Source organism: Malaclemys terrapin, chromosome 23, assembly GCF_027887155.1.
Source record: "Malaclemys terrapin pileata isolate rMalTer1 chromosome 23, rMalTer1.hap1, whole genome shotgun sequence".
Lineage (NCBI taxonomy): Eukaryota > Metazoa > Chordata > Testudines > Emydidae > Malaclemys > Malaclemys terrapin.
Window position 1 is genome coordinate 19,317,972 of NC_071527.1, and position 27,517 is coordinate 19,345,488.

The 27,517-nt window shown below is 66.5% G+C and overlaps 2 protein-coding genes across 7 annotated transcripts in view; one reads left to right on the top strand and one right to left on the bottom strand.

Annotated features, from left to right (window-relative positions):
- COL5A3 (collagen type V alpha 3 chain) overlaps positions 1-24,328 on the top strand; it is a 51,198-nt gene extending 26,870 nt beyond the window's left edge. For all 6 annotated transcript variants that reach the window (XM_054012901.1, XM_054012904.1, XM_054012902.1 and 3 more), the window contains 38 exons: positions 674-781; positions 862-915; positions 1,019-1,072; positions 1,205-1,249; positions 1,757-1,810; positions 2,528-2,572; positions 2,855-2,908; positions 3,386-3,439; positions 3,525-3,578; positions 3,997-4,104; positions 7,190-7,279; positions 7,369-7,422; positions 7,731-7,838; positions 8,096-8,203; positions 8,524-8,577; positions 8,817-8,870; positions 9,637-9,744; positions 10,108-10,161; positions 10,686-10,739; positions 11,409-11,462; positions 11,977-12,030; positions 12,319-12,426; positions 12,835-12,888; positions 13,307-13,360; positions 16,650-16,703; positions 17,117-17,170; positions 17,450-17,557; positions 17,952-18,005; positions 18,080-18,133; positions 19,072-19,179; positions 19,462-19,515; positions 19,726-19,761; positions 20,164-20,217; positions 20,590-20,839; positions 21,075-21,187; positions 22,449-22,517; positions 22,676-22,912; positions 23,278-24,328. In XM_054012901.1, the coding sequence (XP_053868876.1) occupies positions 674-781; positions 862-915; positions 1,019-1,072; positions 1,205-1,249; positions 1,757-1,810; positions 2,528-2,572; positions 2,855-2,908; positions 3,386-3,439; positions 3,525-3,578; positions 3,997-4,104; positions 7,190-7,279; positions 7,369-7,422; positions 7,731-7,838; positions 8,096-8,203; positions 8,524-8,577; positions 8,817-8,870; positions 9,637-9,744; positions 10,108-10,161; positions 10,686-10,739; positions 11,409-11,462; positions 11,977-12,030; positions 12,319-12,426; positions 12,835-12,888; positions 13,307-13,360; positions 16,650-16,703; positions 17,117-17,170; positions 17,450-17,557; positions 17,952-18,005; positions 18,080-18,133; positions 19,072-19,179; positions 19,462-19,515; positions 19,726-19,761; positions 20,164-20,217; positions 20,590-20,839; positions 21,075-21,187; positions 22,449-22,517; positions 22,676-22,912; positions 23,278-23,424 (3,030 nt within the window). In that variant the 3' untranslated portion in view covers positions 23,425-24,328. The remainder of the gene's footprint in view (positions 1-673; positions 782-861; positions 916-1,018; positions 1,073-1,204; positions 1,250-1,756; positions 1,811-2,527; positions 2,573-2,854; positions 2,909-3,385; positions 3,440-3,524; positions 3,579-3,996; positions 4,105-7,189; positions 7,280-7,368; positions 7,423-7,730; positions 7,839-8,095; positions 8,204-8,523; positions 8,578-8,816; positions 8,871-9,636; positions 9,745-10,107; positions 10,162-10,685; positions 10,740-11,408; positions 11,463-11,976; positions 12,031-12,318; positions 12,427-12,834; positions 12,889-13,306; positions 13,361-16,649; positions 16,704-17,116; positions 17,171-17,449; positions 17,558-17,951; positions 18,006-18,079; positions 18,134-19,071; positions 19,180-19,461; positions 19,516-19,725; positions 19,762-20,163; positions 20,218-20,589; positions 20,840-21,074; positions 21,188-22,448; positions 22,518-22,675; positions 22,913-23,277) is intronic.
- Positions 23,764-25,366, bottom strand: LOC128828331 (collagen alpha-1(III) chain-like). The gene is made up of 2 exons (XM_054012908.1): positions 24,410-25,366; positions 23,764-24,375 (listed from the first exon to the last, which is right to left on the bottom strand). Exons 1-2 carry the CDS (start codon positions 24,833-24,835, stop codon positions 23,764-23,766), a joined length of 1,038 nt encoding a protein of 345 aa, XP_053868883.1. The 5' UTR covers positions 24,836-25,366.
- Positions 25,367-27,517: the final 2,151 nt, after the last annotated feature.

Here is a 27,517-nt window from a genome sequence, read left to right on the forward strand (position 1 = left end):
ATTCAGCATATGCCCCGCCGTGCGCTTCCCACAGCGAGTCCGCCCAGGCGGGGTCCTGCACCCCCAGAGGGTGAGGGTCCTGCACCCCCACTTTGACTCTTAGCCAACCAGTAAAACAGAGATTTATTAGATGACAGGAACACGGTCTAAAACAGAGCTTGTAGGTCCAGAGAACAGGACCCCTCAGCTGGGTCCATTCTGGGGCCCAGCGAGCCCGACACCCCCGTCTGCCCTGACTCCACGTCCCCAGCCAGCCCCAAACTGAAACCCCCTCCAGCCCCTCCTCTGCTGAGTTCCTTTCCCGAGCCAGGAGGTCACCTGATCTCTTTGTTCACCTTTAGCTATTCCCTTGCAGGGGGAAAAGGCCCCGGCCATTAGTTGCCAGGAGACAGAGTGTCAGTGTTTTATGCACACTGGCCTTTATCCCACCACCTAGAGACTTAAGAAATGCATAGGGGAAACTGAGGTACCCCTACAATATTTAGAGGAAACATTAAGAACATCCCCACTTTGTCACACAGGGCTCTGGGTGTGGGGCAGGAGGGGGAGGGGTGGGACTTGGGGGCAGGAGGGGAGCTCTGGGCGAGGGGGTGAAGGGGGCGGCACAGGGATAGCCCCAGTCCCGAATGCCGTGCTATCCTGGCACTGGGGGGCATCTCTCTCTCCATTGCAGGGTGACGTGGGGCCGCTGGGGCCGCGGGGGGAGGACGGCCCCGAGGGGCTGAAGGGCCAGCTGGGCCCCGTGGGGGAGGCGGGCGCCTCCGGCCTGGCGGGTGAGAAGGTGAGTGCGTCCCCGTCCCCTCGCCCCTGCGTCTGGCTTGGAGTCCTGCCGCCTCTCAGCTCTGTTCTCTTTCCCTGTAGGGCAAGCTGGGCATGCCAGGCCTGCCGGGCTACCCGGGGCGCCAGGGCCCCAAGGTAAGTGGGGGGCAGGAGTCTGGGGCCTTGGAGCCCACGGCATCCTGGGAGGGGGCCCCAGGCCCCCTGGATTCGCCCCCCTAACCTGTGCTCTCTCCTGCAGGGCTCTGCCGGCTTCCCAGGCCCCCTGGGGCTTGCCGGGGAGAAAGGAAAGAGGGTGAGTGAGCTGGGCCCTGATCTAAATATTGACTCCCAGGTGGTGGCAGGCGTGGGGCGCGTGTGCCCATGGGGCAGGGCAGTGCCACGCACAGTATTTCACCCACGCTACCGCTTTGTTCTCCCCCTGCAGGGCAAGGCTGGACAGGCCGGGCAGGAGGGACAGCGTGGACCTCCGGTGAGCGGCCCCAGACCTCCCCGGCCCCCCTCAGCGCTGGGGGACAGGCCAAGGAGCCGGTTCTGGCCCCGGTGACAGCCCTCCTGTTCCCAAGCTACCAGCCCTGATGCCCCCCATACCCCAGTGACCGGCCCCAGCTGGGCCCCAGAACCCCCCACAGCCCAGAGCCCCCTCATACCCCAGTGGCTGGCCGAGCCCTTTAGCCCCCCACGTCCCACAGTGACCAGCCCCAGCTGGGACACAGCCCCCCCCAGTACCCCAGTGACCAGCCCCAGAACCTCCCCACCCCCACAGTGACCGGCCCCAGCTGGGCCCCAGAGCCCCCCCAAACCCCAGTGACTGGCTGAGCCCTGTAGCCCCCCACCCCCACAGTGATCGGCCCCAGCTGGGCTCCAGAGCCCCACCCCAGCGCTGAGCAGGCCCCGGTGCCCCCCATCCGCCAGGCCGGTCTCCGGCAGCCTGCCCCACGCTGCCCCCGCTCATCCCGCTCTCCCTCTCTCTGCCCAGGGCCTGCCAGGGGAGCGAGGCCAGATGGGGCCGACGGGGAAGCCGGGCCCGAAGGTACCTCAGGGTCTGGCTGTGCAGCGCCAGCCCCACCCGCTCCGTCCGTCCATCTGTGTCGGTGTCCACCTGCTGGGTACTAGCCAGACCCCCTGTGCCCAGTCTCAGCCCCCTTGCCCCATGGGTACAGCACCCTAGCCCCACTCCATGGGGTGCTGGGGACCCGATCCAGCTCCCTGCCATCACCCCATTGACCTCTGCCCCCATACCCAGTGTCCTCCCTCTGCCCAGCGCCCCCCCATGCCCGGTGCTCCCAAGTGCCCGGTACCCCCCAGCACCCCATCCTCCTCCCCTGGCACCCCTGCCATGCGTCCCGCCCCCTGCTCCACCCCCCCCCCCAGTCCCGGTCTCGTGCCAATCCCCTCGACTCACCCCTACCCAGAGCCCTCCCTCTGCCCGGTGTCCCCCGGCCCTCCCCCGGTGCCCCCCAGTGCCCGGTGCCCCCCAGTGCTCCCCAGTGCCTGGTGCCCCCCAGGCGCCTGGTATCCCCCAGTGCCCAGTGCCCCCCAGCGCCCCATCCTCCTCCCCTGGCACCCCTGCCATGCATCCTGCCCCCTGCTCCGCCCCCCCAGTCCCTGCCTCGTCCCCATCCCCTCGACTCACCCCTACCCGGTGCCCATCCCTGCTGCCCGTGCCCCGGCTGGTGCGTGCTCTGACGCAGGGTCCCCGTCCCCATGGGGAAGCCTGGCCACCCTCAGCCTGGTTCTCTGTCCCCAGGGCGACGCCAGCCATGACGGGGCCCCCGGAGCTGGGGGGGAGAAGGTGAGTCTGAGCGGGGACCCCATGGGCTGGCCAGTGTCTGTGGGCGTGGAGGGGATCCCCCACTGACCCCCCTTGCCCTGGGGGGGTGACAGCCACCCGGGGGGGCAGGGCCTCTGTGGGGCTTGGGGGAAGGGGGGGTACAGGGGTCCGGGGGGGGGCTAAGGGGAGGGGGAGGGGAATACAGGGGCCCAGGGGGGCTGTGGGAGAGGGTGGGGGAGGGGAATTGAGGGGGGTCCGGGTGCTGTCCCCCTTGTGCTCACCCCTGTTCTCCTGCTCTCCCAGGGCCCCCAGGGGTCGCAGGGCCCCAACGGTTTCCGAGGCCCGAAGGGGCCGCCCGTAAGTACAACTCACCCCCCCTCCCCCGGGGCTGGAAACAAACCCTCCTAGGGGTCCCTCCTGCAGGGCTGGGGTTCAGGGAGAGACATTATGGGAGGAGCTGTGTGGGGCGGCCCTGGGGGGAGGCGTGGGGGGTGAGACCAGGAAGGGAGGCGTGTGGGGCAGGCCCCAGTAGGGATCTGGCCGTTAACGCATGGGGTGGCCCTGGGGGGGCCGTGTGGGGTGGGATGGGGGGGCCGTGGGGGAAGGCGTGTGGGGTGGGACCGAGGGGGGAGGTGTGTGGGGCGGCCGGGGGAGGGAGGCATGTGGGGCGGGACCGGGGGGGGGCGGAGGCGAGGGACCGGGGCAGGGGGGAGGCGTGTGGGGCAGGCCCCAGTGGGGATCAGGCTGGTTGGTGCGTGGAGCTGCCCTGGAGGGGGGGAGGCGTGTGGGGCAGGCCCCAGTGGGATCCGCAGCCCCTGACTCTGCGCCTTGCAGGGCCCGGCCGGGAAGGACGGGCTGCCCGGACACCCAGGACAGCGCGGGGAGCCGGTGAGTGGCCCCCCCACGCCCTGTTGCCCCCCAAGTGGGACCCGGCTGCAGGGGCTGCCGGACACTCACCCCCGTCTCTCCGCAGGGATACCATGGCAAGACTGGCCCCCCCGGCCCCACGGGGGTGGTGGGACCCCAGGTGAGTGAGCCCCGCGCCCCCTGGCCCCATGCCCGTCCTGGCCCCACACCTTGGGAGTTTGGGTCCGTCTTCCTGTCAGTGGCCTGTGATGCCCCCCTCCCCCGCTCTGTCCATGGGGGGGGCCATTGCTGGGCTGGGAGGCGGCGCAGTCAGCAGGCGTGTCCTGTGGGGGGCGCCCTGCTCTCCCTCTGTGCCCGCGGGGTACAGCTGGCCAGGCCAGGCCCCCCAGGCCTTGGGGGGTGGCAGGGCTGACGTGGGCCCCTCGCTGAGCTGCCTGGGACGTCTGCTGCAGGTTCGACCCCCGCCCCCGGCTGCTGTGGGGGTGGGGCTGCTTCTTCTCTTGCAGGGCCCAGCAAGCCCCCCATTGGATCCAGCCCACCCTGCCCCACCTCACTGTTCCCCCTCCTCTGCCCCTCAGGGTAGCTCGGGCGAGACGGGCCCCATTGGAGAGCGGGGGCATCCGGGCCCCCCTGGCCCCCCTGGGGAGCAGGGGCTGCCAGGGGCTGCCGGCCGGGAAGGGGCCAAGGTAAGTGCCATGCTGGAGGCCGGGGGAGCAGGGGCTGTGTGGGCACGCACCCCCAGTTCCTGCTTGGGCAGCACGGCAAGCAGAGCTGTCCAGGGGCTGGGAGCCCGGACGCCTGGGTTCTCTGCCCGGCTCTGGGCGGGGAGTGGGTGGGTCCGATGCTCTGCTTACGTACAACATAAAAAGGAGGAAAAATCCACGTTGTCACAGTGTGGTCTAGTGGTTAGAGCGGGGGAGGTGGGGGAGCCCGGACTCCTGGGTCCTACCCTTAGCTCTGCCCAGGCTGACTGCGTGCCTGGGGAAGAGATTAATAGGGTCCCATCCAGCCTGCTGTGCCCCCAGCCCTAGGACAGCCCCCGCTTAGTGCCTGTTTACCCTAGAGAAGGTCTCAGAACCTCCCACCCTGGTAAATGCAGAGGGGCCGTGTGACGAAGTGGGGTTTTATTCATCTTGGGGACCCCTCAGCAAGGCAAGTCGGACAGGGAAAAATACATCCTGGTGGTGGTAGATTTCGCTACTCACTGTCCCATGGCGGTGGCCTTGTCCTCTAGCGAGGCAGACACCGTGGCAGACACGCTGCTGAGCGTTTTCTGCAGAGCGGGGTTCCCCAAGTCGGTCCTTACGGACCAGGGCTCCAATTTCATGTCAACTCTGCTCCGGTGCTCGTGGGAGAAGCGTGGGGTCCGACACACACCATGTTGTCACAGAGTCCCCGGGCGATGCTCTGGGGCTGCTCCCTACAAAGCCAGGCGGGCTCCTGGGGAAGCCAGAGGGTCCTGCCCCCCAACTCTGCAGTCAGACGTGGCTCTCAGCCAGCGTAAAACAGAGGGTTTATTCGTCTGCAGGATCACAGCGTAGAACAGAGCTTGTTAGCACAGACATCAGTGACTTTCAGCCAAGTCCATCTTGGGAGTCCTGGGCCAGACGCTCTGGATTCCCCCCACGCAGACTGCCAGTCTCCAGCCACGTGACCTCCCTCCGACACCCCCCTTCATGCCCCTCCTCCTTCTCTTTGTCTAACTTCCCGGGCCAAAGGTGTCACCTGGTCACACACCCTTCCTGGGTCTCAGGTTACACAAAAAGAACAGGAGTACTTGTGGCACCTTAGAGACTAACAAATTTATTAGAGCATCAGCTTTCGTGGACTACAGCCCACTTCTTCGGATGCATATAGAGTGGAACATATATTGAGGGGATATATATACACACATACAGAGAGCATGAACAGGTGGGAGTTGTCTTACCAACTCTGAGAGGCCAATTAAGTAAGAGAAAAAAATTTTGAAGTGATAATCAAGGTAGCCGAGTACAGACAGTGTGATAAGAAGTGTGAGAATACTTACAAGGGGAGATAGAGTCAATGTTTGTAATGGCTCAGCCATTCCCAGTCCTTATTCAATCCTGAGTTGATTGTGTCTAGTTTGCATATCAATTCCAGCTCAGCAGTCTCTCATTGGAGTCTGTTTTTGAAGTTTTTCTGTTGTAATATAGCCACCCGCAGGTCTGTCATTGAATGGCCAGACAGGTTAAAGTGTTCTCCCACTGGTTTTTGAGTATTATGATTCCTGATGTCAGATTTGTGTCCATTAATTCTTTTGCGGAGAGACTGTCCGGTTTGGCCAATGTACATGGCAGAGGGGCATTGCTGGCACATGATGGCATATATCACATTGGTAGATGTGCAGGTGAACGAGCCCCTGATGGTATGGCTGATGTGATTAGGTCCTATGATGATGTCACTTGAATAGATATGTGGACAGAGTTGGCATCGGGGTTTGTTACAAGGATAGGTTCCTGGGTCAGTGTTTTTGTTCAGTGATGTGTGGTTGCTGGTGAGTATTTGCTTTAGGTTGGGGGGTTGTCTGTAAGCGAGGACAGGTCTGTCTCCCAAGATCTGTGAGAGGATAGGTTGTAGATCTCTGATGATGCGCTGGAGAGGTTTTAGTTGGGGGCTGAAGGTGACAGCTAGTGGTGTTCTGTTATTTTCTTTGTTGGGCCTGTCTTGTAGGAGGTGACTTCTGGGTACTCGTCTGGCTCTGTCAATCTGTTTTTTCACTTCAGCAGGTGGGTATTGTAGTTTTAAGAATGCTTGATAGAGATCTTGTAGGTGCTTGTCTCTATCTGAGGGATTGGAGCAAATGCGGTTCTATTTTAGAGCTTGGCTGTAGACAATGGATCGTGTGGTGTGTCCTGGATGGAAGCTGGAGGCATGTAGGTAAGTGTAGTGGTCAGTAGGTTTCCGGTATAAGGTGGTATTTATGTGACCATCACTTATTAGCACAGTAGTGTCCAGGAAATGGACCGCTTGTGTGGATTGATCTAGGCTGAGATTGATGGTGGGATGGAAATTGTTAAACTCATGGTGGAATTCCTCAAGGGCTTCTTTTCCATGGGTCCAGATGATGAAGATGTCATCAATGTAGCGCAAGTAGAGTAGGGGCGTTAGGGGACGAGAGCTAAGGAAGCGTTATTCTAAGTCAGCCATAAAAATGTTGGCATACTGTGGGCCATGCGGGTACCCATAGCAGTGCCGCTGACTTGAAGGTATATATTGTCCCCAAATGTGAAATAGTTGTGGGTGAGGACAGTTGTGGGTCAGGTTACACAGGTGCAAATACCTGGACAGCCTCACCTGCCCCAGCAAAACTCACACCCCCAATTCCCACCACCTAAGTATTGGTGCAGTACACAGGGAAGCTGAGGCACACAGAGTATTAGCACAGGACAGTAAGACTCACATGCAGCATAACAAGATGAATAAAACCCCACTTCGTCACAGGCTGTGACACCCTAGGCCTGGGGTCAGCTGCTCAGGGCCCCCTGGCAAACAGTCACCTTCTTCCCGCTCTTCACATGCCCAGCAACTGCTCTGGCCCCCCGCGTTCTGCCTCGGCCTGCTGGGCCCCCTCGCTGCTCCCTGTACGGACCGGGGGCTCGGCGTCCCCAGCCAGCTCTGGGGAATGGGGGGCTGTGCCCTGCCCCAGGCCCTGCCTCCTCGGCTCTGGTAGGGTGAGGGGTGTCTGCCTGCGGTGGGGGTGTAGGGTGTGGGAGGGGTCCCCACGCACTGCTAACCGTCTCTGTCCCCTAGGGCGACCCTGGCTCGTCTGGCCTGCCTGGGAAGAGCGGCCCCCCGGGAATCCCTGGCTTTCCTGGCGCCAGGGCTGCGCCCGGCGAGGCGGTGAGTGCTGCCTGGGTGGGGGGCCGGGAGGGCTGGTGCTGGGATGGGGCACCCGCGGGTGTAACGGTTCTGTCTTGTCTCCTCCACAGGGGCCAGCTGGCCTGAAGGGCAGGGAGGGGCCTCCCGGGCCCCCGGGCCCCACAGTGAGTAGCTGGCCCCATGGCCCCATCCCCATGCTGGGGTGGGGGCCCACAGGGGACTTCTGGCAGGAAGGGGGTTTGGGGATTCTTGGGGGGCCTTTGGGAGGCTTGTGGGGTTGGGGGGCTGAGGCTCTGGGGGGCTGTCGGTGGGAGGGTCAATGGGGGACTTGGGGGCGCTGTCAGGAGGGGGTGCGAGATGGTGGACTCTGATGGCTCTCAGGGCAGGGTCTCAGTGGAGTTTGGGGGTGGGGGGACTTCCATGGGGGAATTGGGGGCACGGCACCCCCCAACCAATGTGCAATTCTCCCCAGGGCTCCCCCGGCGAGCGAGGCCCCTCAGGGGCAGCTGGAGGCATCGGGCTGCCAGGCCATGGGGGGGAGCAGGGCCCCCCCGGTCCTGCTGGAGAGAAGGGCGCCCCGGTAAGTGCTGGCTGCTCCTGTCAGGGCTGCGCTTGGACCCTGACCCCCCCCCTCCCCCGTGGGGCTCTTGGAGGGGGGCAGTGTGAGTGCAGCGGGGGGGCTGCCCCTTTTTAGGGCGTCAGTCTGTGCCCCGTGGGTGGGCTGGGGACCCTGGGGGTCGGGGGTCGGTCTGTGCCCCGTGGGGTGGGGGGAGGAGGTTGGTCCGTGTGGCCCCCCCACTGACCCTACTTTTGGTTGCTCCCTTTTCTGCCCCACAGGGCGAGAGGGGCCCGATGGGCCCTGCCGGGCGTGATGGGATTCAGGGGCCCAGGGGCCTGCCAGGCCCAGCCGGACCCCCGGGCCCTGCGGGCGAGGATGGCGACAAGGTAGGTGGGATGGAGCATCGTGCCGAGCTGGGGTCTCCAGCGACGGTTCCCCCGGCAATGGGGACGGTTCCCGTGGTGATGGCTGGTTTGGGGGGGAGGGTTCCCCCGGTGATGGCGGGGTCTCTGGTGACGGTTCCCGTGGCGATGGCTGGTTTTGGGGGGATGGTTCCTCCGGCGATGGCGGGGTCCCTGGTGACGGTTCCCGTGGCGATGGCTGGTTTTGGGGGGATGGTTCCTCCGGCGATGGCGGGGTCCCTGGGTACGGTTCCCCTGGCGTGGGGTCCTCAGAAGGTCTCATCGAGGTCTCTTTGCCTTTGCAGGGGGAGCTGGGGGGCCCCGGACAGAAGGGGAGCAAGGGGGACAAGGGCGAGGCGGTAAGTACCGGGGGCAGCGCTGGGGTCGCTGGGGGGCCCTGACTGGGCCCCGCCACCGGGCTCCTCACACCCAGTCCGGCCGTGCAGAGGAGGCAGGTGGAGACAGGGGAGGGGTGTAGTGGAGGGCTCGGAAGGGGCTGGAGATGCTGGGTGGGTGAACAGTGGGGCAGGTAAGGGGGTGGGGGGCTGGTTTAGGGGCTGCTTTTGCCCCAGCTCTATCTCTGTGCTTCCCCCACCAGGGCCCACCGGGACCGACCGGTATCCAGGGACCCATCGGGCACCCCGGCTCCGCGGTGAGTATCTAGGGAGCGCCCAGCTGGCCCCCCGGGGCCCTCATCACAGTCACCCTCCAACTGCTCCCTGTCACGGAGTGTGGGGGACTCAGGGCCCTGCACCCCCGGCTTCCTGTGATTCACCATGACTCTCAGCCAGCCAGTAAAGCAGAAGGTTTATTTAGACAACAGGAATACAGTCCAAGACAGGTCTTGCAAGCACAGACAACAGGATCCCCCCTTAGTTAGGTCCATTTTGGGGTCCCAGGGCCCCACAGCCCTCTTGGGAGGTCAGAGCCCCGTCTGCCTCCCAGCCATATCACCAGCCAGCCCCTGAAACTCCCCCTTCAGCGACCCCTCCCACAGCCTTTGTTCAGTTTCCCGGGCAAAGGTGTCACCTGGCCTCTAACCCCTTCCTGGGTTCTCATGTTACATGCTCAGGTATTCTCCGGTCAGTCTCCCATCCCCCAATGCAGACTATCCTAGCCACACTCCCCTGTCAGCATTCACAGACCACAGTAAGAACAGTCCCAGTTCCTCACACTCCCCTCTGCTCCCTGCCAGGGAGTCACGCACACCCGCCACCCGTGCCCCACTAGTGCCCAGGGCCTGTGTCTGACACTCCCAGGAGACCCCTCCTGCCCCAGTGTCCTGCTGCGTGACCCCCCTGAGCTGTGTGACTCCCCCAAGCTGCGTGACCCCCCTGCGAGCTGCATGACCCCCAGCTCTGCCCCCCAGGAGGGCTCTGCACCGGGAGGCGCTGACCCCAACCCCTCTGGCCCTGCAGGGAGTGGACGGAGAGCCCGGCCGCCGTGGGCAGCAGGGGATGTTTGGCCAGAAGGGAGACGAGGGGGCGCGGGGATTCCTTGGTTTGAGCGGCCCTGTCGGACTGCAGGTAGGGATGGGCCCCGGGGCACGGGTGGGAGCTAGGCTGGGCTGGCAGGGGCAGGGGTCGGGAGTGAGGGGCACTGGTAGCACTGCGGGGGGCGCAGGGCTGGGCTAGTGGGGGCTACAGGTCGGGAGTGAGGGGCACCGGCAGAGCTGGGGGGGGGCAGGGCTGGGCTGGCAGGGGCTGCAGGTCGGGAGTGAGGGGCACTGGTAGCGCTGGGGGGGAGCCCAGGGCTGGGTTAGTGGGGGCTGCGGGTTGGTGTCAGCAGAGCAGTTTGGGGGTAGGCCTGTGAGCTGGGGGTGCCCTTGTCCCAGGAGGGGTCAGGCAGCCCCTATGCCCCCAGTTAACCCCCTGTGTGGTTCTCCGCAGGGCATGCCGGGCCCACAGGGTGAGAAGGGTGAGACCGGAGATGTCGGCCCCATGGTATGAGCTCCCCCGGCCCCTCAGCTCCCCCATCCCTCAGCTCCCCCTCCCCCCCTTGTCTCCTCCTCCTCTCAGCTCCCATAAGAACATCAGAACGGCCAGCCTGGGTCAGAGCAAAGGTCCATCCAGCCCAGTGTCCTGTCTCCTGACAGTGGCCAATGCCAGATGCCCCAGAGGGAATGAACAGAACAGGGAATCATCAAGTGACCCATCCCCTGTCCCCCATTCCCTGCTTCTGGCAAACAGAGGCTCGGGACACTGTCCCTGCCCAGTCTGGCTAATAGCCATTGACGGACCTGTCCTGCATGAACTTATCTAGTTCCTTTTTGAACCCTGTTATAGTCTTGGCCTTCACAACATCCTCTGGCAAAGAGTTCCAAAGGTTGACTGTGCATTGTGTGAAGACATCTCCCTGCCTCTCCGCCACCCTTCAGATCCCCCTCCTGCCCCTCCCCGAGTGACTGTGCCCGTCGGGTGCCCCGTACTCCCTGGCTCTAACTGCCTGTCCTTTCCCTTCTCTGCAGGGCCCCCCCGGTGCTGCGGGGCCACGTGGGGCACAGGGACCTGCCGGCGGCGATGTGAGTTCCCTGTCCATTCCTGGGGAGGGGGGAGATTCCAGGCGCAGGGGGTGTCTGGGGGGCAGAGGCTGCTGTGAGCCCCACTCCCTGGGAGGGCACAGCCCCTGTGGGGGGAAGGAGTTTGTGATGATAGTCCAGAAGTTATAGTCCAATATCCATATTCAGGGAGACACCAGTCAGTGACTGGGGATCTCAATCCTTGTGGTTCAGGGTTTCCCCCTCTTGAAACCCAAAGCAGATCGCGTGTCCCAGGGTTTTATACATTTCCAGCAGCCTTTCGGCCTGAGAAAATAATAGGTTTAACTCTCCTTCTCCCAAACATCCTGGCAATTAGCACAGGGTCATTTACCCATTAACCGTTCAGATCCAGGTTACCACAACCTTCAAAGAGACATAGAGACAATAATACTATTTCCCTCAAGTGTCTCCCTAAATACTAATTCTCCTTTTTCTAATCTTTGAATCAAAGCTCTAGCAATAGACCAGACTTGTTTGCTGCCATCCCAAGCCCTGAGCACCCAGCTCCCTTCTACCCCTAACAATGCGGCTGCATTTCCCAGCTCTGCTCAGTTACATACTAACCAGTCTCTAATGTTCGGCCCTGGGTCAGGTCAGTGGGTGAGCTAATTAACTCTTTCTGGCCCTCCCCCCTCCCCCCCCCGTCCCTAGGGCCCTCAGGGGATGCCAGGTGGAACGGGTCAGCCGGGCGCCGTCGGGGACAAGGTGAGTTGGGGGAGGGGCACTGGACCTGATGCTGTGACCCCCCCCACCCCCACCCCAGTCAGGGCCCTGGGGACCCCAGCTGGGAAGGGTGCATGGGAACCTTCCGCCCCCCAGAGCCAGCTACGGGCCGCCTCCCAGCAATGTCCCTGCACACCCCCCTCTCCTGTGCCAGCCCCCTCCCTAGGGCCCCATCCCAGCCCCCTCCCCTGCCCAGCTCTGGTCTCTCCAGGGCAGTGAACCCTGCCAGCCCACACAGGCCGGTGGGGCCACAGCCCCCCTCCCCTCTCCCCCGCCCTAGAAGGAAAATGAACACTCGGGGGGGGGAGCAGTACAGTGCAAGTGGGGAAACTGAGTCACTCATAGTTTCCATATAAATTTTACAGAAATCCCCCCCTTGTCTATTCTGCCCCCTGCCTTGCCCTCTGGGTCTCCCAGCCTGGCGGGGCTGGGCCCATCACCTGGGCCGGGAGGAGCAGCAGCGCGGGGCTCACTCTGCTCGTCTCTCCTTGCGCAGGGGGAGCCGGGCGAGGCGGGAGACCCCGGGGCCCCAGGGGAGCCGGGCCGGCCGGTAAGTTCTGGGGCACAGTGGGACGGGGGGTCTCTGTCTATGCTCAGGACATACGCAGCGGGGACCAGGGACCGGGCCCCCCGGCAGCATGCTGAGGGGTCTGGGGGCTGGAACGAAATTGAGGGTGCTTGGCCCAGCCCTCTCCTGCGGCAGCTAGGCCCTCAGGTTAACACCATATTGTGCCGTGTCCACCAGCCCCATGCGGGGGCCACCATGGAGCGGGGGAAGCAGTGCCGGGGGGGGACGCTGCCCCCCAGTGCCGGCCCTGATGCCCGTGTCTCCCTGCAGGGTATGAATGGGGAGCTGGGGGAGAAGGGGGATTCCGGGCTGTCGGGCGCTGCTGGGGCCCCGGGCAAGAGGGGGCCCCCAGGAGACGACGGAGCCAAAGGCAACCTGGTGAGTGCAGCAGGGCTGGGGGAGCACAGCATGGGGGGCACCGCATGGAGCCAGCGGGGCTGGGGGACACAGGAGGGAGCCAGTGGGGGGGGCACTGCATGGGGGCACTGCATGGGCCAGTGGGGGGGCACTGCATGGGGGGCACCACATGGGACCAGCGGGGCTGGGGGGCACCGCATGGGGTCAGTGGGGGGGGGGGGCTCTGCATGGGGCCAGCAGGGCTGGGGGTACTACATGGGGCCAGGAACAAGGGGAACGGGGGCGTGACTTCATTGCTGACACCTGCCCTCACCCTGCACCCCCCCAACACACCCGCCCAGCCCCCAGTTGCCCCCACTCCCCCGGTGTCCAGGCCTCGAGGGGTCTCTCGGGCTCTGCCTCCGGCTCACGGACCCTTTCTCCCTGCAGGGCCCCATCGGCTTTCCTGGCGACCCAGGCCCCCCTGGAGACCCCGGGGTGCCGGTGAGTACCCCTGCTCACCCCACGTGGCTCCAGCCCATCCTGACAGGCCTGAGCCTCCCATGTTCCCCCAGACTGTGCCTGCAGACGGGGACCTGGGCACACAGCCCCTGCGGCCCCGCTGTGCTGCCCCCACATGAGGGGGGCAAGGGAGTTCCCGGGGCTGCCCCAGCACGTGGCAGCATCAGCCCAGTCCAGCCAGGCCCTGGGGGGAGGGGTCTGTCCAGGACTCCTGGGTTCTATCTTTGGCTCTGGGAGGGGAGTGGGGGCTAGTGGGGGGAGGGCTGGAGCCAGGACTCCTGGGTTCTCTCCCCAGCTCTGTTCCCAGGAGGGGGGCAGTGCTGAGTTTGGGCAGCCCCTTGGTTGCCAGTGGGGGGTGGCTCTGGCTGGGATGGGGCACTAACCCGTCCCATGTGCGCAGGGCCTGGACGGAGCCCCCGGGGAGAAGGGTGACGGCGGGGACCCAGGCATGCCGGTGAGTGATGGCACAACGGGGGGGTCCCATGCTGCACAGACATCGTCTCCTGCCATGGGCTGGGACCAGCACCCAGAGCCCCTGAGGGAGAGGCCCCGGGCCCCCTAACAGAGGGGCCAACACGTGATGGGGGGGGGAATGTCACGGATCTACAGCTCTGTGCTGAGCCCCCCGGGCAGGAGCCCCTCGGCATGCCAGAGCCCCCAGGGGACTCGCTCTTCCTGCAGGCCTGGCCACGCGCCTCACCGCCTCCGAGGCTGAGCCTGGGGGCTCCAGCCCTCCTGCTGCCCGCCGTGAGCTCTGCCCGGTGGGTCCGGCTGAGCCCGACGCCTGGGCACAGACCTGGCCCCTCTGCAGGGACCAGCGCGGCTCAGGCAGGACCGGCAGCGACCCCCGGGCGTGTCCCCCAAGCAGAGATGGGCTCGTTGGCCCCCGGCCCCAGGATGGCCCCAGTTTGGCGTAGAGCAGCGAAGGCTCAGACATGGGCCATGCGGCCGAGCCAGGCCCCGGCTCTCGGCTCCGAATGACCCCGGGAGCAATGCCCCGCAGTGCCCCGGCGAGGGTGGCCCTGCCGCCTCCTGGGACCGCACCTCTGAGCCTTCAGCAGCCTGGCTCTGCCGTGGGCCCCGGGACCCCCACCCCAGAGGGAGCAACGCCCCCTCCCCCAGTCGCTCCCAGCAGTGACCCAGCCAGCCTCAAACAGGAGGTTTATTGTACGTCTGAATCCAGCCCAGGCAGGTCTCAGGGGCCTCGGCCTGGCCAGTCCCAGCCAGTTGGGTCCGTCCCCATGGGCCGGCTGCTCCTTGTCCCCAGCCCAGCCCCCTATATCCCCTCCCCCGCCACCTGTCCTTACACACGCAGCACACAGGGAAACTGAGGCACACACAGTGTTCATGCAGACCATCCAGAAAATTGCTTGCTTCATCAGACCTGGGCTCCGCCCAGCCGAGCCGCCAGGGAGCCCATCTGGGCCAGATCTCCGGCTCTGTCAGTCCGGGGGTGAGAGATCCCAAGCTGCCCCGCTGGCTGGTCTAGGAGGGACGCGCACAGGCTGGCTGCTGGGGCGGGGAGCAGGGAAAGGAAATACAAACCCAGCCACACCTGCAGGGACAAACCAGGGCAGGGGAGGCTGGGTGTGTGGGGCCAGCTGGGGGCCTGAACCCTGGTATTCAGCCTGCTCCACCCTGTCCTGTCTGGGTCCCTGCTCCAGCCGGCCTGAAGGCAACAAACCAGTCACCTGCCCACGGTCACTCAGCTCCCCAACCCCCCCGATTGGCTTCGGGAGCCATGGGCCCACCACGCCTGAGAGTTTCTTTGTATTCAGGGTGAATGTCAGCTGCCCCAGGGCGAGATGCGGGAGCCATGGTGGAGAGTTCTCTGAAAACATCCAGGCAGTGCGCAGCATCAGGCACAGAAACTAACAGGATGTTGGGAACTGTTAGCAAAGGGACAGATAATAAGACAGAAACTGTCCTGTTGCCTCTATATAAACCCACGGGACGCCCACCTCTTGAATGCTGCAGGCAGATCTGGTCACCCCGGTATGGATCAGCTTCTGTATGAGGAGAGATTAAAATGACTGGGACTATTCAGGTTGGAAAAGAGACGACTAAGGGGGGATATGAAATCATGACTGTTGTGGAGAAAGTAAATAAGGAAGTGTTATTTATGCATTCACGTAACACAAGGACCAGGGTCACCAAATGAAATTAATAAGCAGCAGGTTTAAAACAAACAAAAGAAGTATATGTTCACACAAAACACAGTCAACCTGTGGAACTCCTTGCCAGAGGATGTTGTGAAGGCCAAGACTATAACAGGGTTCAAAAAAGAACTAGATCAGTTCATGGAGGATAGGTCCATTAACGGCTATTAGCCAGGATGGGCAGGGATGATGTCCCTAGCCTCTGATTGCCAGACGCTGGCCATGGGCGACAGGGGATGGGTCACTTGATGATTCCCTGTTCTGTTCATTCCCTCTGGGGCCCCTGGCACTGGCCACTGTCAGAGGCAGGACACTGGGCTAGATGGACCTTTGCTCTGACCCGGTCTGGCCGTTCTGACGTTACGCAGGAGCCGAGTTGTATCTGGCTCTCAGCTGTTGTCAGTGATGGTCCGGTGGCTCGCTGGCCATTAGGGAATGGCCAGAAAGAGGCTGGTTGTGATGGCCGAGGGCTGGCGTTTTCTGTAGCTGCTGAAATAAGGATCTGTTGAGAGAGGCCCTTAGCGTCTCCGGCGCGGCTTGAACAGACGGCTCCTGCCGTAGGCGTTGGCTGCGGATCTTTTCTGGTTGAGACGCTCCTGGATTATTCAGGCAGGAGGTTGATACATTGGAGGGGGGTCGGAGAAGCTGCCTCAGAGTGAGAAATGCCAAGAGCTCGATGTATTTGTGAACACCGGGACGGCCAGGCTGGGGCACGCGATGGCCTGTCCAGCCCAGCACCCTGGCTCTGGCAGGAGCCTCGGGGCCGTGTACAGAACAGGATCCGCCCGGGTTGCCCCGAGCCTGGGCTGGCCCGTGACCAGGTGGCCACCAGCCGCTGACGCAACTGAACAGAAGGGTGAGGAGTGACGATCAGCGCCATGGGGGGGGGGGTATTTACACGGGGCTCCCCCACTGAATGCGCTCCAGGCTGGCCGGGGCAGCCAGACGCATCCAGACTGTGAATGGGGCCGTTACCCGGGAGTGTGATTAGCCACTGGCCCGTCCCAGGGGCCGGGCGGCTCCTCCAGCGCTGGTAACTCTTCAGTCCGCCTGGGGGCTGCAGGGCTCTGGCCGGCTGGAGTCGGACAAGATGGGCACAGCGGTGCCTTGGGATCTGTGAGGCCCAGACTCTCACCTGCCGTCCTGGGCCCCCGATCTGGGGCCCCCTCAGCGTCCCTGCGCAAGGCCAGGAAAATCTCCCTCCGGCTGTGGCTGCAAGGGGTCTATGTCCTGTCCAGACGCGCGCACCTCCCTTCTCCTGCACTGCGTAACCCTTTCCCCCCTCCGTCACAGCGCAAAGTCCAGAGGGTGCCCAGCACCCCTAACAGAGACCCCTGGGCGAGGGGGGACCCCTGGGTGCCCAGCACCCCTCACAGAGACCCCTGGGCAATGGGGGGGACCCCTGGGTGCCCAGCACCCCTCACAGAGACCCCTGGGCGATGGTGCCTGGTGCCCCTAAGCAAAGGGCCCTGTGGGGGGGTGGGGTGCTGAGCTATAGCTGAAGCTCCTTGTCAGTTTCTGGGGCCCCTTCCCCTGAGCGTGTGGGGCCCCCAGGCTCCTACTGACCTTGTGGTTTGTGTGCAGGGCCCGGCAGGCGCTTCTGGAGAACCGGGTCCCCCCGGTCCCCCAGGGAAGAGGGTAAGTAGAGGCTGCCAGTGGGTCACGGCTCTTGGGGGAGGGGCCCAGTGGGGTCAGGATCTGGGGGGAGGGACCCAGTGGGGTCAGGGAGGAGGGGATTGGGGGACAGGCTAATGGGGTCAGGATCTGGGGGAGGGGCCCAGTGGGGTCAGGGAGGAGGGGATTGGGGGAGGGCACCAATGGGGTCAGGGATGGGGAGATTGGGGGACAGGCTAATGGGGTCAGGATCTGGGGGGAGGGGCCCGTTGGGGTGGGGGGATTGGGGGACAAGCTAATGGGGTCAGGATCTGGGGGAGGGGCCCAGTGGAGTAAGGGAGGAAGGATTGGGGGAGGGGCCCAGTGGGGTTGGGGTCTGGGGGAGAGGCCCAGTGGGGTCGGGGTGCGGGTGACTCACTCGCCCTCTCTCTGTGCAGGGTGCGGTGGGGCCAGCTGGGCGCGAGGGTCGGCCGGGCGAGAAGGGCGCCAAGGTAAGGGGACTCCCCTGGCACTTCTGGTGCTTCGTCGCGGGCGCTGCCAGGCCTTCCCCCCCCCCCCCCCGGGGCTGGGTCAGCCCCCATCTGTGCTGAGCTGGCAGCCAGGGACCCGGGGGGGGCGGGGGGTCTGGGGGTCTGTGTGCTCGGGAGACCTGCCCCCAGGGCTGGGCTGAGACCCCCCCAACTCGATCCCCCCCACACCCGGGAGCTGGCGAGACGGGGATCCCTGCCTGGGGCCCGGGCTCTGACGCGACCCCTTCTCCCCCTGCCCAGGGCGAGCCGGGCACCGAGGGGCCTCCTGGGAAGATGGGCCCCGTGGGGGTGCAGGGCCCCCCCGGCCGGCCTGGCTCAGAAGGTCTGCGTGGGATCCCCGGTGCAGCCGTGAGTGCCAGCCTGGTGGGGCGCAATGGGGGCGGGGGGTGGGACCGGTGAGTGAGGAGGCGGTGGGCAGCTGAGGGGGTGGGGGTGAGCAGAGGGGGCAGGGCCGGTGAGTGAGGGGGCGGGGGGCAGCTGGGAGACTGGCAGGGGGCTGGGGGGGTGAGCACAGGGGGCAGGGCCGGTGAGTGAGGGGGCGGGGGGCAGCTGGGGAGGTGGCAGGGGGCTGGGTTGCGTGAGCAGAGGGGGCAGGGCAGGAGGGCCGGATGAGAGAATTGGGGGGCACTTGGTCTGTGGGGTGACCCCGTCTGGAGCTGGCGGGGGGTCAGGGACTCGCCCTGTGGCTGGGGGGTCTCGGTTTGGGGGAGCCACGTCTCATAACTCTGTGTTTCCTCCCCAGGGGGAGCATGGCCTGCTGGGGGCCCCGGGGCAGGCAGGGCCGCCGGGCCCCATGGTGAGTGAGCTCCGGGGGCAGGGCTGGGGGGCAGGGCTGGGGCACTGAGGGTAATGGCCTCTCATCTCTCACAGGGTCCCACAGGTTTGCCCGGCCTCAAGGGAGACCCCGGCTACAAGGGTGACAAGGTGAGTGGGGCCCCATGGGGGGGCCTGTGCCTCCCCCCCACTGCTTAGCCATTCCCCCTCCCCGTCCTCTTGCTGCCTGGCATGGCCCCTCCCCCCAGTCCCCTGCAGGCCCAGGAATGGCCCCCCCTACTCAGAGCCCCCCCTCGGCTTGTTGCCCCCCCTGCTTTTGGGATTTGCCCCCAGTTGTGAGCTCCCCCCACATGGGGCCCGTGCTGCGGCCGTTGCTGCCAGCCCCACAGCTGGCCTGCGCCAGGCCCCATCACAGCCAGCGCTGCCCTCGCTGGGGGCCTTAACCCAGCGTCCAGCCCCGGGACAGGGGGTGCAGCCGGACTCCTGGGTCCTTGTCGCTGCGGGGGGCGCACCCAGCTGGGGTCGTTCATTTGTTTTAATGTATTGCCCCTGCACTCGGGAATGGCTCGGAGCGTTCGGTCACCCCATGAGCCCCCCACGGCAGGACCCGGCGTGGGGCACAGGCGGGTACAGAGCTCGGCAGCCCAGGGAGCCGGGACTCAGCAAAACGTCCAGTTCGGGGGGAGGGATCCAGACTCCTGCCCCCCCAGTACCAAACCAGGAGACTGACCAGCCTCCAGCTGCCTGGCCTCTGACCCCCACCCCCATAACCGCCCTCCCCTAGTCTCTTTGGTCCCAACACCTTGGGGGGGGGTGTCAGTTGCTAGGTTACAGTCTGGCCCCCACTGCCTGTGCCGAGGGTACTTACACCTGCCCTCTGGGGGTCTCTGCAGGGTCACACACCCGAATCCCCCCAGCAGTACATGGGGAAACTGAGGCACACACCATGTTCCGAGAAAACATTAAGAACATTCCCACTTCGGCACCCCATGTTTACACCACTGCCCAGAGTGGAGTCCCGCAGGACAGACCCCCCCAGCTCCATGGCACAGATGCCCCCCCCTCAGCTAAACCCTCTGCCCCCCCAGGGTCACGCAGGGCTCATCGGACTCATCGGCCCCCCAGGGGAGATGGGGGAGAAGGGCGACCAGGGGCTGCCTGGCAACCAGGGGGTCCCAGGGCCCAAAGGAGACCCTGTGAGTATGTGGGGCTCCGTGTGAGGTGGGGGGGCTCAGGCAGGATGGGGGGCTGCATGTGAGGTGGGGGGCTCAGGCAGGATGGGGAGGCTGCGTGTGAGATGGGGGGGCTGCATGGAGGGTGGGGGGCTCAGGCAGGATGGGGAGGCTGCATGTGCCCCCCACATCTCCCAGTGCTGGGGACACACATCTGGGTCTGCACCGTCAGCAGTGGGGTCCCCCTTGGCCGTCGGTCAGCGTCTGGTCGGGGGGAGCGGAGCTGACATGTTCCTTGTCCCGCAGGGCTTGGCCGGCCCCATTGGCCCCCCGGGCCCTCCTGGATCCCCTGGGCTCGCGGTGAGTATCACACGGCTGCTGGGCCCCTCAGCCGCCCCCTCCACGCCCTGGGGCCCCTCGCCCGCCCCCTCTGTCAAAGGGATGGGGTGGGAGCTGGGCTGGAGACCCACAGCGCCACCCAGAGACCCCTGGAGAATGGCCCCCACCCCTGTCCTGGCTCCAGGACCCGCCAGCACCCCCCCATCGCTCACCCCCCCATTCTCTCCATAGGGGCCGCTGGGCCAGAAGGGCTCCAAGGGGTCGCCGGTGAGTGCCCAGGGCAGGGATTGGGGCTCCAGGAAGGGTGGGGAGGTAGGGGGGGCAGCCCCCAGACCACAGCCAGGAAACCAGACCCGCTTCCCCACAGAGCTGGGGGGAACCCAAGAGTCCTGGCTCCCGACCCACGTGATCTCTTCCATGGCCAGGGTCTGTCGGTCCCTGGGGGCTGCTGGTGCAGGTCCTGCTGCAGGGGGCGATGGGGAGGCTGTGGGGGAGGGGAGGGGAGGGGCCGCAGGGGGTGATGGGGAGGCTGTGGGGGAGGGGAGGGGGTAGCGGGGGCAATAGGGAGGGTGTGGGGGAGGGGAGGGGCTGTAGGGGGCAATGGGGAGGCTGTGGGGGAGGGGAGGGGCGGCAGGAGTTTCTGGCTGGGCTCTGACCCTTCCTCTGCAGGGAGCCCTGGGCCCCAGAGGAGACACAGGACCCCCTGGACAACCAGGGCCACCGGTGAGTGCTGGGGGGCAGCAGAGGGCTGGGACGCAGCAGGGAGAAGCGAGGGCTGGGGGGGGCAGCGGGGGCTGGAGGGGACGCAGGGGGCAGCAGTGGCTGGAGGGGCAGCAGGGGCAGCAAGGGGGCCGCTGGGGGAGAAGCAGGGGGGCCAGTGGGGGCTGGGGGGAAGCAGGGGCTGGGGGGGCAGCGGAGGGGCCAGTGGGGCTGGGGGGGCCACTGGGGGCAGCGGGGGCTGAGGGGCAGCAGGGGGCAGAGGCCCCAAAGCCAGGGCATGGGGGTGGAGTTGGGGGCAATGCTCCCTGGCTGGGGTCCCATCCCAGTGGCCCCCGGGGTGCTGCCTGGGCCCCTCACACCCGCGTCTCGGCCCAGGGCCGCCCGGCGGAGCTGCGGGAGCCGCTGCCCGTGGAGGGGGTCCGGAAGAGGCGCCGGGAGGCGGAGGGGGAGCAGGGGGACCAGGCGGGGCCCCCCGACTCCGTGCCCGAGGGGCTGGAGGAGGTGTTCGCCTCGCTCAGCTCCCTGCGCACTGAGGTCGAGCAGCTGAGACGCCCCCTGGGAACCCCCGAGAGCCCAGCCCACGTCTGCAAGGAGCTGCAGCTGTGTCACCCCCACTTCCCCGACGGTGAGCCCCCGCGGGACCCTGGGGGCGCGGGGACCCCGGAGTCCGGGGAGGGGGCCCAAGATCCTGCTGTCTGGCGCGGGTGCTGGGGAATGGGGGGTCTGTGGGCACATCTGTGCCATGCCCACACCAGAGGGTGAGACGGGGGTGCCCGTCGGGGGGGGGCAGGCCGGGCGTTCAGAGGGACCAGCCTGGGGAAGGCCCCTGTGGCTGCCCCCCAACCTCTCCCCTCCCCCAGGCGAGTACTGGATCGACCCCAACCAGGGCTGCGCCCGAGACGCCTTCAAGGTTTTCTGCAACTTCACAGCGGGCGGCGAGACCTGCCTGTTCCCAGACAAGAGATTCCAGAGTGTGAGTGGGGGGGCAGGGCTGGGCTAGCAGGGGTTGCGGGTTGGGAGTGAGGGGGACCGGCGGAGCTCGGGGGAAGCCCAGCGCTGGGCAATCAGGGTTTTTACGGAGTCCCCCGGACGATGCTCTGGAACTGCTCCCCACAAAGCCAGTCAGGACTCCGGGGAGCCTCCTCTCCCTCGGAGCAGACTGTCTTCAGGGCAAGACGCTCACACGGCTTCACCTCCTGGGTCTGACCTTGGAGCATTCAGCATATGCCCCTCCGTGCACTTCCCACAGCGAGTCCGCTCTGGCAGGGTCCTGGGGAAGCCAGAGGGTCCTGCACCCCCACTTCGCAGTCAGACGTGACTCTCGGCCAGTCAGTAAAACAGAGGTTTATTAGATGACAGGAACACGGTCTAAAACAGAGCTTGTAGGTCCAGAGAACCGGACCCCTCTGCCGGGTCCATTTTGGGGGGCAGTGAGCCAGACACCCATGTCTGCACTTCACTCCTTGTCCCCAGTTAGCTCCAAACTGACTTCCCCTCCAGCCCCTCCTCTGGGCTTTGTCCCTTTCCGGGCCAGGAGGTCACCTGATCTCTTTGTCTCCAACACCTTCATCCGAAGAAGTGAGGTTTTTACTCACGAAAGCTTATGCCCAAATAAATCTGTTAGTCTTTAAGGTGCCACCAGACTCCTTGTTGTTTTTGCAGATACAGACTAACAGGGCTACCCCCTGATACTTAACACCTTCAGTTGGCACCTTTGCCGAGGAGGGGCCCAGGCCATCAGTTGCTAGGAGACAGAGTGTCGGGCATTTATGTACCCTGGCCCTTTGCTCTGCACCAACCATACACCCTTATCCCACCACCTAGAGTCTTAAGAACTGCATAGGGGAAACTGAGGCACTCACACAGAGAAAACATTAAGAACAGTCCCACTTTGTCTCGTCACACAGGGGCTGCGGGTCAGGAGTGAGGGCCACCAGCAGAGCTGGGGCAGGCACGGCTGGGCTAGCAGGGGGCTGCGGGTTGGGAGTGAGAGGCACCGGCAGAGTGGGGGAGCGGGGCTGGGCTGGGCTGGCAGGGGCTATGGGGCAGGAGTGAGGGGCACCGGCAGAGTGGGGGGCAGGGGCAGGGGCTGGACTGGGCTGGGCTGGGCTGGCTGGGGCTGCAGGTCGGAAGTGAGGGGCACTGGCAGAGCTGGGGGGGCAGGGCTGGGCTAGCAGGGGCTGCGGGTCGGGAGTGAGGGGCACCGGCAGAGCTCTGTCCCCTCTCGCCCCCAGGTGCGACTGGCTGCCTGGAGCAAGGAGAAGCCGGGGAGCTGGTTCAGCAGCTTCAGGAGGGGCAGGAAGGTAGGCCGGGGCCGGGGCCGGGGGGCTGGGCCTGGCGTATCGGGTGGGGTTCCGGGGGTCGCAGGGCACTAGGGGGGTTGGAGGGTCGGGGTGGGGGGAGCTGCGGGGGAACTGGGGGGTCCCTGGCTAAGGCCGTGTGCCCGGTTCTGCCCCCCCAGTTCTCCTACGTGGACGCGGACGGGAACCCGCTGGGCGTGACCCAACTGACCTTCCTGCGGCTGCTGAGTGCCGGCGCCCGCCAGAACTTCACGCTCAGCTGCCAGGACTCGGCCGCCTGGTTCCACGCCGGGGCCGCCAGCTACGCCCAGGCCCTGCGCTTCCGGGGGGCCGACGGCCAGGAGCTGGGGCACGACCACCCCGCGGCCCCCATCCGCGCCCTGCACGACGGCTGCCAGGTGAGCCGGCCCCGCTCCCTGCTGCCCCTGCCCCACATCTCCCACCCCCTACCTGCCCCACAGCCCAGCCACACCTGCTCCCACTGCTCCTGCCCCACAGCCCTGGGATCGGGACCTAGTGACCGGGCCGGGCACCTGGCCATGCTGTTCCCTTGGGGGAGCTGCTCCAGCCTGGGCCCCCTGGGCCCCCCCCAGAGATGGGCTGCTGGCCCCTCCCCCCGGGCAAGGCTGCCCCACCCCCTGGGCTGCTGGCCCCTCCCCTGGGCTGCTGGCTCCTCCCCCTATCTGCCCCTCCCCCGGGCTGCTGGCTCCTCCCCCGGGCTGCTGGCCCCTCCCCAGCCCTGACGCTGGCCGTGTCTCCGCAGCTGCGCCAGGGCCAGGCGCGCACGGTGCTGGAGGTGAGATCGTCCCGCCCGGAGCCGCTGCCCCTGGCCGACGTGGCCGTGCCGGACTTCGGAGCCGCCAACCAGAAATTTGGCTTCGAGCTGGGACCCGTCTGCTTCATGGGCTGAGGGCGCCGGACGGAGCCCCCAAAGGACGCTCCCGGGGCCAGGCTGCCCCCCACCAGGCAGAGATCTCTGGGGACCTGCTCCGGACTGCCGGGGGGGGCAGCTCCCAGGGCCACACTGCCCCTCCACGGGCACCCCCTCCTTACTGTCTCCAGGGCGCACTCAGGACCCTGCCGCTGGCCCCACCAGCCCCCAGCCCGAGCCCAGGGACCCCGCGGGACGTCCAGCCCTATTAGGGCCGGTGCTGTGGGGCAGGCGGGCGGGCACCTCTCTGTGGCCTGAAGGGGGAGCAGGGCACGGACTGACCCCCCATGGTGCTATGATACCCCCCCGGAGCCTCTGTTAGCAACGCACTGGACACGTCTCTAGGCCGAGCAGCCCCCCCACACACAATGCCCAGCCGGGCGGGACGGGCCCTGGGGGCAAAACAGCCCCCCCAGGGACTCGATGATGCCCAGGCGAGGGGCCCGATTGGGGGATCCAGGCCCTGTCCCACTGAACAGACCAGCGCAGGGGCCCCCCAGCAGGGAGAGGCCTGGGCAGCCCAGGAGGGTCTGTCCATCCGGGGCTGGGAGGGGCCGAGAGTTGACACCCCCGTGGAGACGCCTGTAGCTCAGGGTGGGGCTCCGGACACCCCCTTTGCCCCCCCCCCCCGGTCCCTCGGAACGAGGGTGAAGCTGGAGCCCCGGAGCCATGGCTGGGCAGTGGGGTGCGTAATGGGGGCAAGGATCCGGCAACCCCTGCACAAGATCCCTCGGGGTAGAGCCTGAGGGCAGCACTGGGGGGTGAGAGACCCAGACCTTGCCCCCCCCTCGCTGGGCCCCCACGTCTGTTCTTGGCCACGTCGCTGCATCTCAGCCATGCGGTGCCAGCGCAGATACTGTACGATAAACCAACCTGTATGAAACCGCAGCGCCTCTCTCTCTGCCCCTGCGCCCCAGGCCTGCCCCACACCTCTGAGCCCCTGTGCCCCAGGCCTGCCCCACACCTCGGAGCCCCCGGAACCCCCTACCGCTGCCCCAGGCCTGCCCCACACTACTGAGCCCCTGTGCCCCAGGTTTGCCCCACACTTGTGAGCCCCAGGAACCCCCCACTGCTGCCCCACACTTCTGAGCCCCTGAACCTCCTGCCCCCCCACGTCTCCCCGGAACTCACTCAGTGCCCTGTGCTTGTGAATGGCGGGAGGCTGGAGGGATTTCTCCATGATGGGTGGAGGCCTGTGGGGCAATGGGGGGTGCACACAGGTGGGAACTTCTTGGCCTGATACTGGGGGGGGCAATGGACACCAGCCCCCCCCCCCCCGCACGCGCTGGCCGCCAGCCCCCCTTCCTGACTTCCTCTGTGTGTGGGGGGGGTGACCTCCCCCTCCCCCTGCCGGGCCCTGCTGCCCTGGGATGCAGGGAGCTCCTCTCATCGCCCATGGCAACGGGGACCAGCAGCTCTTGTCGCTATGGCAACCGTTGCTGGCCTGCTGAACAGAGAGGCCTGTGGCTGTCCCTGCCGGTGCCCCTCCCAACCCATAGCCCCCTGCTATCCCGGCCCTGGTCCCCCCCCAGCTCTACCAGTGCCCCTCACTCCCGACCCGCAGCCCCTGCTACCCTGGCCCTGGTCCCCCCCCAGCCCTGCCGGTGCCCCTCACTCCCGACCCGCAGCCCCCTGCTAGCCCAGCCCTGCCCCCCCCAGCTCTGCCGGTGCCCCTCACTCCCGACCTGCAGCCCCTGCCAGTCCAGCCCTCCCCCCCACAGCCCTGCCGGTGCCCCTCACTCCCGACCTGCAGCCCCTGCTAGCCCAGCCCTGCCCCCCAGCCCTACCGGTGCCCCTCACTCCCGACCCGCAGCCCCTGCTAGCCCAGCCCTGCCCCCCAGCCCTGCCGGTGCCCCTCACTCCCGACCCGCAGCCCCTGCTACCCTGGCCCTGGTCCCCCCCCAGCCCTGCCGGTGCCCCTCACTCCCGACCCGCAGCCCCTGTTAGCCCAGCCCTGCCCCCCCCCCCAGCCCTGCCGGTGCCCCTCACTCCTGACCCGCAGCCCCTGCTAGCCCAGCCCTGCCGGCGCCCCTCACTCCCGACCTGCAGCCCCTGCTAGCCCAGCCCTGCCCCCCAGCCCTACCGGTGCCCCTCACTCCCGACCCGCAGCCCCTGTTAGCCCAGCCCTGCCCCCCCCCCCAGCCCTGCCGGTGCCCCTCACTCCCGACCCGCAGCCCCTGCTAGCCCAGCCCTGCCCCCCCAGCTCTGCCGGTGCCCCTCACTCCCGACCCGCAGCCCCTGCTAGCCCAGCCCTGCCGGCGCCCCTCACTCCCGACCCGCAGCCCCTGCTAGCCCAGCCCTACCCCCCAGCCCTGCCGGTGCCCCTCACTCGTGACCCGCAGCCCCTGCTAGCCAAGCCCTGCCCCCCAGCTCTGCCGGTGCCCCTCACTCCCGACCTGCAGCCCCTGCCAGTCCAGCCCTCCCCCCCACAGCCCTGCCGGTGCCCCTCACTCCCGACCTGCAGCCCCTGCTAGCCCAGCCCTGCCCCCCAGCCCTACCGGTGCCCCTCACTCCCGACCCACAGCCCCTGCTAGCCCAGCCCTGCCCCCCAGCCCTGCCGGTGCCCCTCACTCCCGACCCGCAGCCCCTGCTAGCCCAGCCCTGCCCCCCCCCAGCTCTACCGGTGCCCCTCACTCCCGACCCGCAGCCCCTGCTAGCCCAGCCCTGCCCCCCAGCCCTGCGGGCGCCCCTCACTCCCAACCCGCAGCCCCTGCCAGTCCAGCCCTCCCCCACCCCAGCCCTGCCGGTGCCCCTCACTCCCGACCTGCAGCCCCTGCCAGACCAGCCCTGCCCCCCCCCCCCAGCCCTGCCGGTGCCCCTCACTCCCGACCTGCAGCCCCTGCCAGACCAGCCCTGGGCTCCCCCCAGCCCTGCCGGTGCCCCTCACTCCCGACCTGCAGCCCCTGCCAGACCAGCCCTGCCCCCCCAGCCCTGCCGGTGCCCCTCACTCCCGACCTGCAGCCCCTGCCAGACCAGCCCTGCCCCCCACAGCCCTGCCGGTGCCCCTCACTCCCGACCTGCAGCCCTGGCACTCTAACAGAAGTGGTTCATTGCTGGCAGCTGACGCCCGGATTCGCCCTGGTGCAGGGATGGGCCCGGCCCAGGGATGGGGCAAAACTTTCCCATCAGCCTCTGGGATCGGGTGGCTCCATGGGGGGCTGGACGGAGACACTGGAGTCTGTGAGCCATGAACCTGAGCCCCCCCCCTCCCAGAAGGGCCTGGTGCTGTCTGGTCCCCCCCCCCAGAGCTGCCCCCCCCACGCTGGGGTCAGGCAGCGTTTGACAGACAGAGGCGACACGCTGTAATTAACGCTAATTGCCCGACCTGCTGATAGCGCGTCACCCTCCCGCGGCTCAGTGCCAGCCTGCCCCACCTCCACGCCTGTGCCGAGGGGCTGTGGGGGGGAGCGATGCCATCAGTCGCTGCTCCCGGAGTGACCAGGTTGGGGGGGTGTCCCAGGCCAAGATCTGTGTGGACAGGGGCTCCATAGGGCAGGAGGTCTCCCTGGAGGCTCAGGGAATGACCCACATCCGTGGGGCAGCGCGGGTGGGAGACACGGCCTGCATCCATGGGGCAGTGGTGGGGGAACGGCCTGCGTCTGTGGGGCAGTGGGGGGGGGCACGTCCATGGGGCAGCATGGGGGGGAGCCGGACTGCATCTGTGGGGCAGTGGGGGGGGGGGACGGCCCCTGGTCCGAAGGGTCACGCTCTGAGGGGTACATTTCTCCGGCACAGCAGCAAGGGCCATGCCGAGCCACGGGGCTGTTCACACCTGCTGCGGCTCTGGCCCCGGCCGCCCCCCTGCAGCTGAGCCCCCGCGGGTTTGAATTTGCTGCGAGAAGCTGGAGGCTGCAGCGTGGGGCCTTACTCCTCCATCCCAGCCCCACAGGCAGCAGTTCTGCCCCATGGCAGGCTGGCGACTGTGGGGCGAGGTGAACAACAGACCGCGGAGCTGGGTCTAGCAGGGCAGAGGGGCAGAGACCCCGCCAGGTGCGGGCAGCTGGTCCCTGGTGACTCCAACCCCCCAGGAAATCGCCCGTGTAACCCTTGTGCCAGGCGGAGACGGTAGCAC